Source organism: Myxine glutinosa, chromosome 6 (assembly GCF_964187855.1).
Source record: "Myxine glutinosa chromosome 6, kmMyxGlut1.1, whole genome shotgun sequence".
Lineage (NCBI taxonomy): Eukaryota > Metazoa > Chordata > Myxini > Myxiniformes > Myxinidae > Myxine > Myxine glutinosa.
The window spans coordinates 66,558,071-66,570,170 of NC_136266.1; the positions used below are offsets into that span (position 1 = coordinate 66,558,071).

At 47.8% G+C, this 12,100-nt stretch overlaps 1 protein-coding gene across 2 annotated transcripts in view; it reads right to left on the bottom strand.

The window, feature by feature from the left end:
* Positions 1-443: 443 nt before the first annotated feature.
* The window catches only part of LOC137429918 (ATP-dependent RNA helicase DHX58), a 146,794-nt gene continuing 135,137 nt past the window's right edge, over positions 444-12,100 (bottom strand). Inside the window, exons 11-13 of one of the 2 annotated variants that reach the window (XM_068120298.2) lie at positions 8,715-8,905; positions 3,344-3,437; positions 444-2,605 (exon numbers count right to left, since the gene is read on the bottom strand). In XM_068120298.2, coding sequence (XP_067976399.2) covers positions 2,420-2,605; positions 3,344-3,437; positions 8,715-8,905 — 471 coding nt within the window. In that variant the 3' untranslated portion in view covers positions 444-2,419. The remainder of the gene's footprint in view (positions 2,606-3,343; positions 3,438-8,714; positions 8,906-12,100) is intronic. The other variant, XM_068120296.2, reaches the window with a different exon arrangement.

The following is a 12,100-nucleotide window of genomic DNA, read 5'->3' on the forward strand; positions in this document are numbered from 1 at the left end:
TCTTTCATCCACATACATTTCCCCGAGGCCCTGGGTCGATTCTACCCCATCTATCTCTCCCACCGGCATCCCGTCGCCTTGACCAGCCATGGCGCGATTTCAAAATTCGGGTTTTGTAAAACAAAAGCAATTTCGGTATTTTGTAATTTTGAGCGCGCTAAGCGCGCTTCGGGTCCAATCCCACTTCCCGACACCAATTGTTACTGATCGCGGTTTAAATGTTACTTTGCCGAGCGAAGGCTCCGCGACCGAACAGTTGTTCCCCGACTCACCCGATTCACCCAGAACTTTGGCCGTATCGCACCGCAGCTGCCCAATCTGGAAAACTCTAAAACGACGAAATGCAAAGAGGAAAAGGAATAAAACGAGAAGACAGACAGAAGAGTAATTGGATTTATTGTACACACAAGCAAAAAGAAAGCAGTCACGTTTATTTACAACACATAAGACGCAGGTGACACAGTGCAAATACTAGCTTATACAGACTTAATTAACCCAGGGACAGAACAAACAAAACAAACTCACGTACACAAGAAGGGTGGAAAGGCAGGAGGTGGATGGCTGGAGGGAGAGGAAGGTCCAAGGGGGTCCTGCAGCACGATCGGCGCGTTTAGCAGCCGCCGTTCCTTCACGGCCTTGCTCAAAACCGCCGTCCAGGCCCCAAGTGGCTGTTGGGTGTTGTTGCTGCTGTGGCCTCCGCTGCTTTCCCAGGACTTGTCTGACTCGTCTGGTCCAAACCCTCAACTCTTTCTTGGTCCACTCACTCCTCACCACCGACTCCTCACCGCAACCAACGCAACCACTGACCACCCACTCCGCTTCTTGCGTGCGCGCCTTTATAGCGCCTCCGGCGATCAAGCCGCCGGCCTTCAGGACACGCCCATCGGTGTGCTCACCTCGGCCCTGGTTGGTCACGCGACCCTCTGGCTCCGCCCTTGATGACGACGGGCGGGCACGCCCCTCTTCCCCGACCCGAGCACATGTTCAATGGTGGTTTTGGAGGGGATGTAATTGGCAATCGAGGCTTGGCAATGACGAAAGGGGATGTGAAAGGAAATGGAGATTTTGGGGATGGGAATGAAAGGGGATCTATTCTCTTTCATTGGTGCAATGGAGTACTTCAATTAATGGGAGACACAGCCTTACCCTAAAACACAGAATAAGAGATAACTATCAAACAGGGGTATTCTATTATTTGGCTGACGTGTATGCTTGTGGACTAATTATGGGATGCCCTTTCACCTTTACACAGCTCCGGAGGCAGGGGGCGCAGAATAAACAATAATAATAATTCACACAATCAAAAAAATATACAGTCCTCATATCCGCAACACTATATATATATATATATATATATATATATATATATGACGTGCACATGGTTAAACATGTAAAATTGCCTGTAAAGTACAAATTTCGTACGTGTTCTCAAAATCGTCAAACTCATTGTACAATATATCCGAAGTTGTCACGTGGTACTCGCCCACTGTTTGCAAAATGCTAAATTATGCTTCTGCTCTGCGGGACGGTCTCCAGAAAAGCAATCCAACAAAGTATTTTAATTTTACTGCCAAACTAGCGAGATAATAGCGGTTATGAGGCTTCATGATCCAGAAAAACACAAGAAAAACTCCTGGGGTTTGTCTCTCATTAATAATAATATTGCCGTTATTACGTCGTTTGAAAAGAAAAACAGGAAATTAATAGGTTTTTATTATCATGCATTGTGTTGACTGCATGATCTACGATGTCCTTTTGAAAACCTAAACTATTCTGGTCACGTGCTGATTGCAAATCCTGAGCTCGATTTGGAGAAATGCTGCAACTGGAGCATTAGACCGTTACACAATCGTCCCGTCCTTGGTGCGTTAAACAATGACCCTCATCCAATAATTTTGTCAATGACTGCAGTTGTAGTTGGGTTTTTTTTTAAATCAAACGACCACCTGGATCATCAGTCCATCATATAGGTTTTGACCCTTCAATCCCAGAACCTCTCCAAACAGAGGTGCCACCCCCTTCGTTGTGCCCAAAGGTCATTCAATCGGGCAAAAAGGGGAGAGAGAGGGATGATAGATAACAGATGAGAGACTATTAAGGAGAGAACATAGAAAATACTTATTTTACTTGCATAGATAAACCTTGAGAACATTTTTAGATCTACAACAAACACTCCTTATGTTTAATGGGAAGCATCCATTTGTGTCATAATATTAGTGCAAGAAGTTTGAAAGACTGACAGAGCACCTATGGATTATAAAGAACATTTGTTTTTGAGTGGAAGACCAATAAATCAGTACCAAGAAGATATATTTTGACTGAACATCACAAACGCGGCATGAAATCTGCAAAAAAGCAAAAGAGAAGACTACCCCCTCCCCTCATCGAACTTGCAGGTGATTTCGCTGTGAAACCAGAATCAAGTGAAATCGCCCATTTCCTTACAGAACTGCACGTAATCGAACGGCTCCACGGCGAATGGAACTTTTGACCAATTTTTCAAACTTCTCCGGCTTTCACAGGAGTCATTCATCTGCAGTATGACAGATTTGATGGAGATGCATGGAAGCATGGTGCCTTTGAAGATCATCTGCATACCCCAAGACTGTCGAAGCAAGAAGGGTATGGTCAAGCCAATGTGACATCATTCGCAAAGTAATATGACAATGAGAAAGTAGTCATTGAATGTTCGTCCTTTCTGGCATTTTAAACACCAATAATGATCATGGATATCTTTTTTCTTGTTTAATTTAAACATTCAATGCACACATCCTCCCCCACTTTCCAAAACGAAAAGATCATTTGCACTGCATCAGGTTGCCTGGGTTGACTGACTCACCCCGGCTCTTAGAGTAAATTTAATCGGTCTGCACAGTCAACCCAGACAGTCTTGTGTCGTGAAAACGGCGGGCTGACAGGGTGGCCAACAGGTACGCACACTCGCCTCTAAGCTGTCTAGCCTAGGTTAGAATCCTGACCAAGCTATAAACTGTCATCCAGTTGTTACACAGATTTAGAGTGATTCACCAATGTGTGTGCCATCCTTCGGATGGACGTTAAACAGGCCGGTATTCATTGGTGGATGTTAAAGAACCCTTCGCAAAGAGTAGGCGAGCTATTGCCGGAAACCCTGAACAAATTCGAAATTCCTGCGCTAACCAGCAGAGGGCATTGATTGCATCAGCAGCACAGCCAACGATGCTACCCCACAGCATTGTGCTGTGTACAATCAAAAAAGAAGTGAAAACGACACAAAATTAGCCCAAAGTTTATGCCTGGAAAAATTGTTGTTACGTTTCAAAAATTGTCATTAGACATTTCCGAGTTGAAATGAATTTCTTACCTGTTTGCATTTTTTGCAAAAGATGCCGCTCCCAAGTTCCCATTTTGCAAATTTCATTGGCTCATCTGGGGTGTCGTTCGCAATGTAAATGTCACTTTGTGCAGGAGAGAAAGCAACACACACACACGTTTTTCACATGACTGTAACTCACAAATCGAATCATATATTAAACAGTAACGGCCATTCCTAAAGAGTTATATTAACATTTAAAAGATGTTGTGAATGATTTATAATTCGACAACACTCAATAGTTAATTTTATCCTAATCGCAGAACTCCACATAGTTGTTTAATGACGTGAGAACCTTATTAACTTGTACGTAGTTTATATATTCTTCAACTGCCTGGATCCAAATCCAAAACCTCTCCAAACAGTGGGTCTACAACGTCGGCCGTGCGTCCATGACCTTACCTGTATCAAAACAGTCAATCCAACACACACACACACACACACACACACACACACACACACACACACACACACACACACGCACACATATGCGGGTGGATACTTGGAGATCTGGCAGGTCTCCGTTGCATTTCCTGAAACCCACTCATTCGGAGACAGCAGCCAACAACAGAAACTTGTACACAAATATGCACACATATATGCACACACACGAAGGTGGATACTTTTGAGATCTGGGAGAGCTCCATACCACCTTCTGAAACCCACCCATGTGTGGAGATAGCAGCCGCCAACAGCAATTTACACGCACACACGTATACACACATACATTCGCGGTCCCAACATTCGCGGACCCCATGTATTCTGTTAATAAAATATGACCTCCCTGCGTATTTGCGGTTTTACGTGGGTGCAAGAAAAAAAAACCCTTCCATGAGCTGCGAGTATAACAGTTCTAAAACATATCATTCCACCAGCCATACACAGAGCAGCTGGACATACGCAAAAAAAAAAATCTTCCACGAGCCGTTAGCATGACCTGCTTCCACATTCGCAGCACTGTGCTTCGTGTTTTCATGGATTTTTTCGGCCGCATGAAAATATTTTAGCCTCGATCATTCCCATGAAGATGTTGGCGTACGATGGTGCAACAGGGGTGCCCATAGCGGTACCCTGAGTCTGAATGTAATGTCATCCGTTGCATTGGTAATTGGTCAATTTGAGCGTCAGTTCCAATAGGCGCATAAGGTCTTGGGTAGGTGGTATTGGGATACCAAGTAGGTACACGACAAGTCCCGATACCACCTACCCAAGACCTTATGCGCCTATTGGAACTGACGCTCAAATTGACCAATTTCCAATTCAACGGACGACATTACATTCAAACTCAAGATACCGCTCAAGGTACCCTGTTGCACCATTGTTCGCCAACATTTTTATGGGAATGATAGAGGCCAAGATCAATGCACAACCTCATCATGGCATCTTGGAAAAATCCTGGGTACGTTATATTGATGGCATCCAGTTCATCTGGTCAAACCCCCTCCCCCCCCCCCCCCCCCCCCCGTAGTCTCACACAGTCTCAAAATGAATTAAATTTGATTCATCCGACCATCAAGTTTACATTCGGTAGCTCACAGTCCGAAGTTCACTTTCTAGACACATCACTCACACTTCAAAATAACAGACTTGAAACAGAACTATACACCAAACCAACAGACACTCACTCTTACCTTCTCCCTTCTTCATCTCATCCTAAACATACAATTGCAGGCATACCATACAGTCAAGCACTCAGAGTAAGACGCATTTGCTCAACAAAAATGGCAGAAGAAACTTCTCTCTGCCAATTAGAAACACACTTCATTGCAAGAAACTATGACCCTCACTCTGTGAAAGAAGCAATAACCCGAGCAAAACGCATACCGAGAGCAGACCTTCTGACTTACAAACCCAAACCTGCAACTAACCGTGTCCCACTAGTAACCACCTCCTACTCCTACCTCATCCCAATTGCCAAGTATTCTGAATAAGGCCCTTCCTCTCCTCCATCAATCAGAAATACTCGGCACCACCTTTCCTCAACCTCCGCTGACATCATTTCGACGTGGTCGGACACTCAGGGACATCTTGGTAAAAGCAAAGCACCCACAGCCCCACAACAAAGAAACTAGGATCCCTGGCTTCTATGAATGCACGGCAAACATGTATTATTCACAAGCATTTACGAGAAGGAAACAAATTTTGTAGTTCTAGCACTGGACTGGACAAAAAAATCCCCATCACCTCCTATATGAGCTGCAAATCTACATGGGTCATATACTTAATCATTTGTCAAGGGTGTACCAAACAATATGTTGGAAAAACTCTAAACACACTCAACACACACTTTAATAACACATGGTCAGAGATCAGCAACTTTCACACCAATCAGGGCAAATCTCAACCTCACACGATACATTTTAATCAACCGGATCACTCTACAGACGATATTCAAATCTCTGCCGTCGAATCAATTACAAATCGACCACACACCACAATTCTGAGACGTGAGCGAGTCTTTTTGGATACACAAACTTCAGACAAAGTTCCCTCATGGCATAAATTTTGACGATTAACGGATGTTCAACTCATCCAACTCATTCACCGTAACTGAGCACTTCTTTCTTTTTTTCATCATTCCCTTTGATGAAATCACACATTCCCTTTTTTTCATTAACATCCTTTTTACCTGTATACATGTCGTTAACAAAGGTAGGTAGTATATTTATATTAATATAAACAGTATATGAATATGTGCTTGTATGTGTTTATATATGTGCGCGTGTACAGTACCAAATGTAACGTAAGCTCACGTTCGTTTAAAATTAAATTGAGGGAGGTGAGTAAGCGTTAATGATATCTTTTCTTTTTGTATATATTTTATTCATATATTAACATCATACCAATGGCTTATATGCGTGCCTGCTGTTCTTGTACACTGAGAAGAAGGCCTGTATTGGCCGAAAGCTTGTCTGAAAATTAAAGATTGATCGTCTTGAAGCTACGTCCACTACTTATTTAATTTCTTCCGATTATATGTACTGTATATATATATGTGTGTGTGTATACACATACAGTCACGTGAAAAAGTAAGTACACCCCATGTAAAGTTTTGACTTTTTCAACATATTTCAACATGCAGCTATTTGATCTTCATTTCAACAATATTGATAGATAAAGGTGATATAATATAACAAATATCAGGAAACATTTACATTTTGTAGTCCATTGTATAATTTAAATAAACATAAATGCAAATTTCGCATGTGGAAAAAGTAAGTACACCCCTACATTTATCACTACTTCAAATACCTAAAATTAGAATCAGGTGCACCAGCTCAGGTGCAAATGATTAGAACATCGTTCGAGAGGCTCTTGGAGGAACCTGTCTTATTTAAACCTCAGACATTTCGTTTGGTTTGCTCTTTGTTGTTGAAGTGTGCCGCGTCGCCATGCCTAGATCAAAAGAGCTCTCTGAGGCCTTCAGAAAGAAGGTTATAGATGCATACGAGTCTGGGAAGGGATTTATAAAGATCTCCAAACAATTGGAAATCAATCATTCGACTGTCCGGAAGATCATCTACAAGTGGAGAAGATTCCAAACAACTGCCAACTTGTTCAGGCCAGGCCGCCCCAGCAAGTTCAGCCCGAGAGCAGACCGCAAGATGCTGAAAGAAGACTCTAAGAACCCCAGAATGTCATCACGGGACCTACAAGTGGCTCTTGCCACTGTTGATGTCAAAGTGCACGAGTCTACCATTTGAACGAGGCTGCACAAATTTGATCTACGTGGAAGGTGTGCCAGGAGGTAAACTTTGCTGTCCAGAAAGAACATCAGGGCAAGACTAAAGTTTGCCAATGAACACTGAGGCAAAGACCAGCACTTCTGGAACAATGTGCTCTGGACAGATGAGTCAAAGGTAGAGCTATTTGGCCACAGTACCACAAGACATGTTTGGCGAAAACCAAAGACGGCATTTGACCACAAGAACCTGATACCAACTGCAAAGCATGGTGGTGGAAATATTATGGTTTGGGGCAGCTTTGCTGCATCAGGGCCTGGACAGCTCACCATCATATAATCCACTATGAATTCTTCATTGTACCAGAGGGTGCTTGAGGATAATGTGAGGCCATCTGTCGGAAAGTTGAAGCTCAACTGAAGGTGGACCTTGCAACATGACAATGACCCTAAAAATACCAGTAAATCCACCAAGGAATGGCTGAAAAGAAAGAAATGGAGGGTTCTGGAATGGCCAAGTCAAAGACCGGATCTAAATCCCATTGAGATGTTGTGGGGGGATTTGAAACGAGCTGTGCATGCAAGAAACCACTCAAACATCGCACAGCTGAAAGAATTCTGCATGGAGGAGTGGGAAAAAATTTCTCCCAGTCGATGTCAGAGACTGGTAGACAGTTATAAGAAACGCCTACTTGAGGTTGTTTCTGCCAAAGGGGGCAATACCACCTATAAGAGCCAAGGGTGTACTTACTTTTTCCACATGCGAAATTTGCATTTATGTTTATTTAAATTATACAATGGACTACAAAATGTAAATGTTTCATGATATTTGTTATATTATATCACCTTTATCTATCAATATTGTTGAAATGAAGATCAAATAGCTGTATGTTGAAATATGTTGAAAAGGTCAAAACTTTACATGGGGTGTACTTACTTTTTCACGTGACTGTATACATATATGACATACAAGTGTGCCTCACTAACCGTGTCTTTAGTCGAAGTCCTCAGCATCATCCCGTTTCGGCCCTTCAACCTCGATACGATCAAGGTGGGTGTGGGTCAGTTGGGGCATATATGCCTCCATATGCATCAACTACACTTGTATGCGTATGCACACCCAGCCCGAGTCAGCGAGAACACAAACTACAACAACAAAACAACAGCTTCCACTCCCAGAATCCACAGCACCGAAAATACATGGTGGAGCACCCAAAGAACCACACACCCTTATAACCGACACCACTCAACAGCAAAACACACACAAAAACATAAACACTCACACACAAAAAACACATAGCCTACATACACAAAAACCACCAACACAGCCAACCAACCACTCACGCTTACAACATACATCACTTAACAGCAAAACACACAAAAAACACACACACACACACACACACACACACACACACACACACACACACACACACACACACACACACACACACACACACTTCCCTTAAGGCCCTGGGAAGGAAGCATGTTCACACTTTTGACTTAACATGGCCAATGTGATCTCTGCTTACAGATACCTTCTTAAAGTTTGGTGCATCTGACAACAGCATCTATACCATCTTAATCCTGTGCCCAAGTTTCTTCTTTAATGGCAAAGTCTCAAATAAATGATGGTAGAACACGCAAGCACAGAACAATTTCCCCAGTTGTGTGGATTACCTGAAATTCTTTCTCACGCAGACCCGATGCATGCCATCGACTAGGCGGAGATCGTTGCCCTTGCACATGACAATGTGGCAATTTCTACAGAGTATCTTCACCTGGGTTGCGGGACACTTGTTTTTCCGCTCATATTCGTTTGCTATCTTTAGCTTCCATTCCACAATAGAATCCTCCTGGATTTTTCGAATCTGCATCATGGAAAGCAGCATTTACAATAATAATACATAAGAGGGAGAATTGCTTTGCAATACATGTCCCCTTCCAAGTTTCAGTTCAATATGTTAAAGGGTAAGGGGAAAGTCTTGAAAAATTTGCACCAATAAACACATCCCTTTATTTGGGCGGTGTATAGTGCCGCACTCTGTAATGAAAATAATAAAAACAAGAACAAAAAGACTTAAAATGTCATCACCTCTGTGGTTTTAGTAATTATGCTGTGAGGAGTTAAAGGCCGTCAGTCTGCCATCATTGGTTGGATTACAAAACAAAATATTCTGCATATGTATACTCTTGTAGCGGCTGCCGCTGGGTGTTCACAATCGCCTTGCACCTATCAAGGACGCGGAGCGATCACCATGCCGGGCTCGTCCGGGACGCCCGGGCAGGCCCGCGCTCAACTTGCCAGGCCTCGGTCGGGACGCCCGGGCATGCCCGGGCAGGCTCGCCCTCAACTTGCCAGGCCGCAGCCAGGACGCTGGGCCACGCCCCCTGGCGCCGGGCCTGGGCAAACCCCCTGGGTTAATAGATATATATTGCTGACCGATAAACGGGTTTTCAGAGTGCCTGAGTGTTTGATTTCAATAAAGCAACTCAGATGAATTCCAGCTTTTTGTCGCGTCCATTCTTCCGATCGACGTGGGAGCCCCAGCTCCTTCATTGGTGACCTATCGACATGGACACGGCAGTCGCCCTTAAACTGCCTACCTTCTGGGAGGCTCACGCGGCGGTTTGGTTCGCACAGGCGGAGTCCCTGTTCGCCCTGCGAGGCATCACGGCCGACGACACCCGCTTCCACCATGTGGTAGCTGCGCTCGGGTCGGCTACCGCGGCCCGCGCCCTGAGCCTCCTCAAAAGCCCGCCAGCCGCTGACAAATACGGCGCGATTAAGAAGCTTCTCCTCGATGCTTTCGCCCTCCCATCGGCGGCACGCGCACGGCGCCTGCTCGAACTGCCTGAGCTCGGCGACACGCGCCCTTCCGAGCGAATGGACTACATGCTTTCACTGCTCGGCGAGCACTCTCCGGCATTCCTGTTCCGGGAGCTGTTCCTCCGTCAGCTGCCTAACCCGGTACGCCTCGCCCTGGCAAGCACGACGATCACAGATCCCCGGGCCCTTGCCAGAGAAGCCGACAAGATCTCCGCTGCAGGACGGCGCATCGCAGCGGCGACATGGGACCCACCGCCGTCCGACGCAACAACCATGGCGCCCGAGCACCCGGCACGGTCGACGGCTGAACTGCCAACGCAATTGGCGGCCGCTCTACCGTGCCGACCACCTCCAGCACGACGACCGAGGCCTCCACCCGACCAAGCGTGGTGTTACTATCATGCCAGGTTCGGACAAAAGGCCCGGACATGCCGACCCCCGTGCACCTTCGGCAGGCCGGGAAACGGCCGGGCCGGCGTTCATTACCAGCCATGAGCGCCGGCCACACGGGCAACTTACTGTTCATCACGGATAAAGCGTCCGGACGGCGCTTCCTGTGCGACACCGGCGCCCAACTGAGCGTCATACCCGCCTCTGACCAGGACAGGCAATCCGCGGTTTGCGGCCCCTCCTTGGTTGCGGCCAACGGATCGACTATCCGCACCTTCGGCCCGCGCAACGTCACCCTCTGCTTCGGCGGCCAACGCTTTGCTTGGACGTTTGTAACCGCCAACGTGCCCATGGCTCTGCTAGGCGCCGACTTCCTCTGCGCACACGGACTGCTGGTGGACGTCCAACGGCGTCGTTTAATCAACGCTGAAACCTTCAGCTCCCTGGTATGCACATTGAGCAGCTCCGCGCCGACCGAGCTGGCATGCACCGTCCCGGCGGCGAACGAGTTTGCTCGCCTGCTCACGGAGTTCCCGGCCCTCACGCGGCCGACGTTTTCGGCCGTCGCAGTACGGCATGGGATCGAGCACCACATACCAACCACGGGCCCGCCGGTCTACGCCAGGGCCCGCCGCCTCGACCCAGCCAAGCTCGCCATAGCGAAGGCCGAATTCGACGCGTTGGAGCACCTCGGCATCGTGCGGCGCTCCGATAGCGCGTGGGCCTCGCCACTGCACATCGTGCCAAAGCCGGGGGGTGGATGGCGCCCGTGTGGCGACTACCGCTGTCTCAATGACGCTACCACCCCCGACAGGTACCCGATCCCGCATATCCAAGACTTCTCCGCCCGTCTGGCGGGACGGGTCATTTTTTCGAAAATTGATCTCATACGGGGATATCACCAGGTACCTGTCAGGGCGGCCGACGTCCCTAAAACGGCAGTCATCACGCCGTTCGGCTTATTCGAATTCTTGCGGATGCCGTTTGGTCTCAAGAACGCGGCTCAGGCGTTCCAGCGCTTGATGGACGGCGTGCTGCGTGACCTGCCGTTCCTTTTCGTTTACCTGGACGACATCCTCGTCGCCAGCACGTCACGGGCCGAGCACCTCCTCCACCTCCGAACACTGTTCGGGCGCCTCAGCGAGCACGGCCTCATCGTCAACCCGGCCAAATGCCACTTCGGCACGATGGCCGTTGATTTTTTGGGCCACCACATCACCAAGAACGGGGCCGTGCCGCTGCCAACCAAGGTCGAGGCCATCACCACGTTCCCGCGTCCCCGCACCATAAAGGCCCTGCAGGAATTCCTGGGAATGGTGAATTTTTATCACCGCTTCCTGCCCCGCGCTGCTCAACTCATGCGGCCCCGCTACGAAGCCCTCCGGGGCAAGCCGGCCAAGCACGACATCGCCTGGTCCGCAGCAATGGATGCGGCCTTCCAACGCTGAAAGCGGGCCCTCGCCGACGCAACACTGCTCGCTCACCCGGTGCTCAACGCTCCCATCGCCCTCACCACGGATGCCTCCGACTACGCGGTGGGCGCCGTACATGAGCAATGGGTGAACGGGGTTTGGCAGCCACTCGCTTTTTTCAGCCGGCAGCTCCGGCCGAACGAGCTCAAATACAGCACGTTTGACCGGGAGCTCCTCGGTCTACACCTGGCCGTCCGCCATTTCCGCCACCTCCTGGAGGGCCGACCTTTCACGGCGTTCGTCGACCACAAGCCGTTGGTTTACGCCATGGCCAAGGTCACGGAGCCATGGTCGGCCCGCCAACAGCGCCACCTCTCCGCCGTGTCGGAGTTTACCACGGACATCCGGCACGTCGCCGGCAAAAACAACGCCGT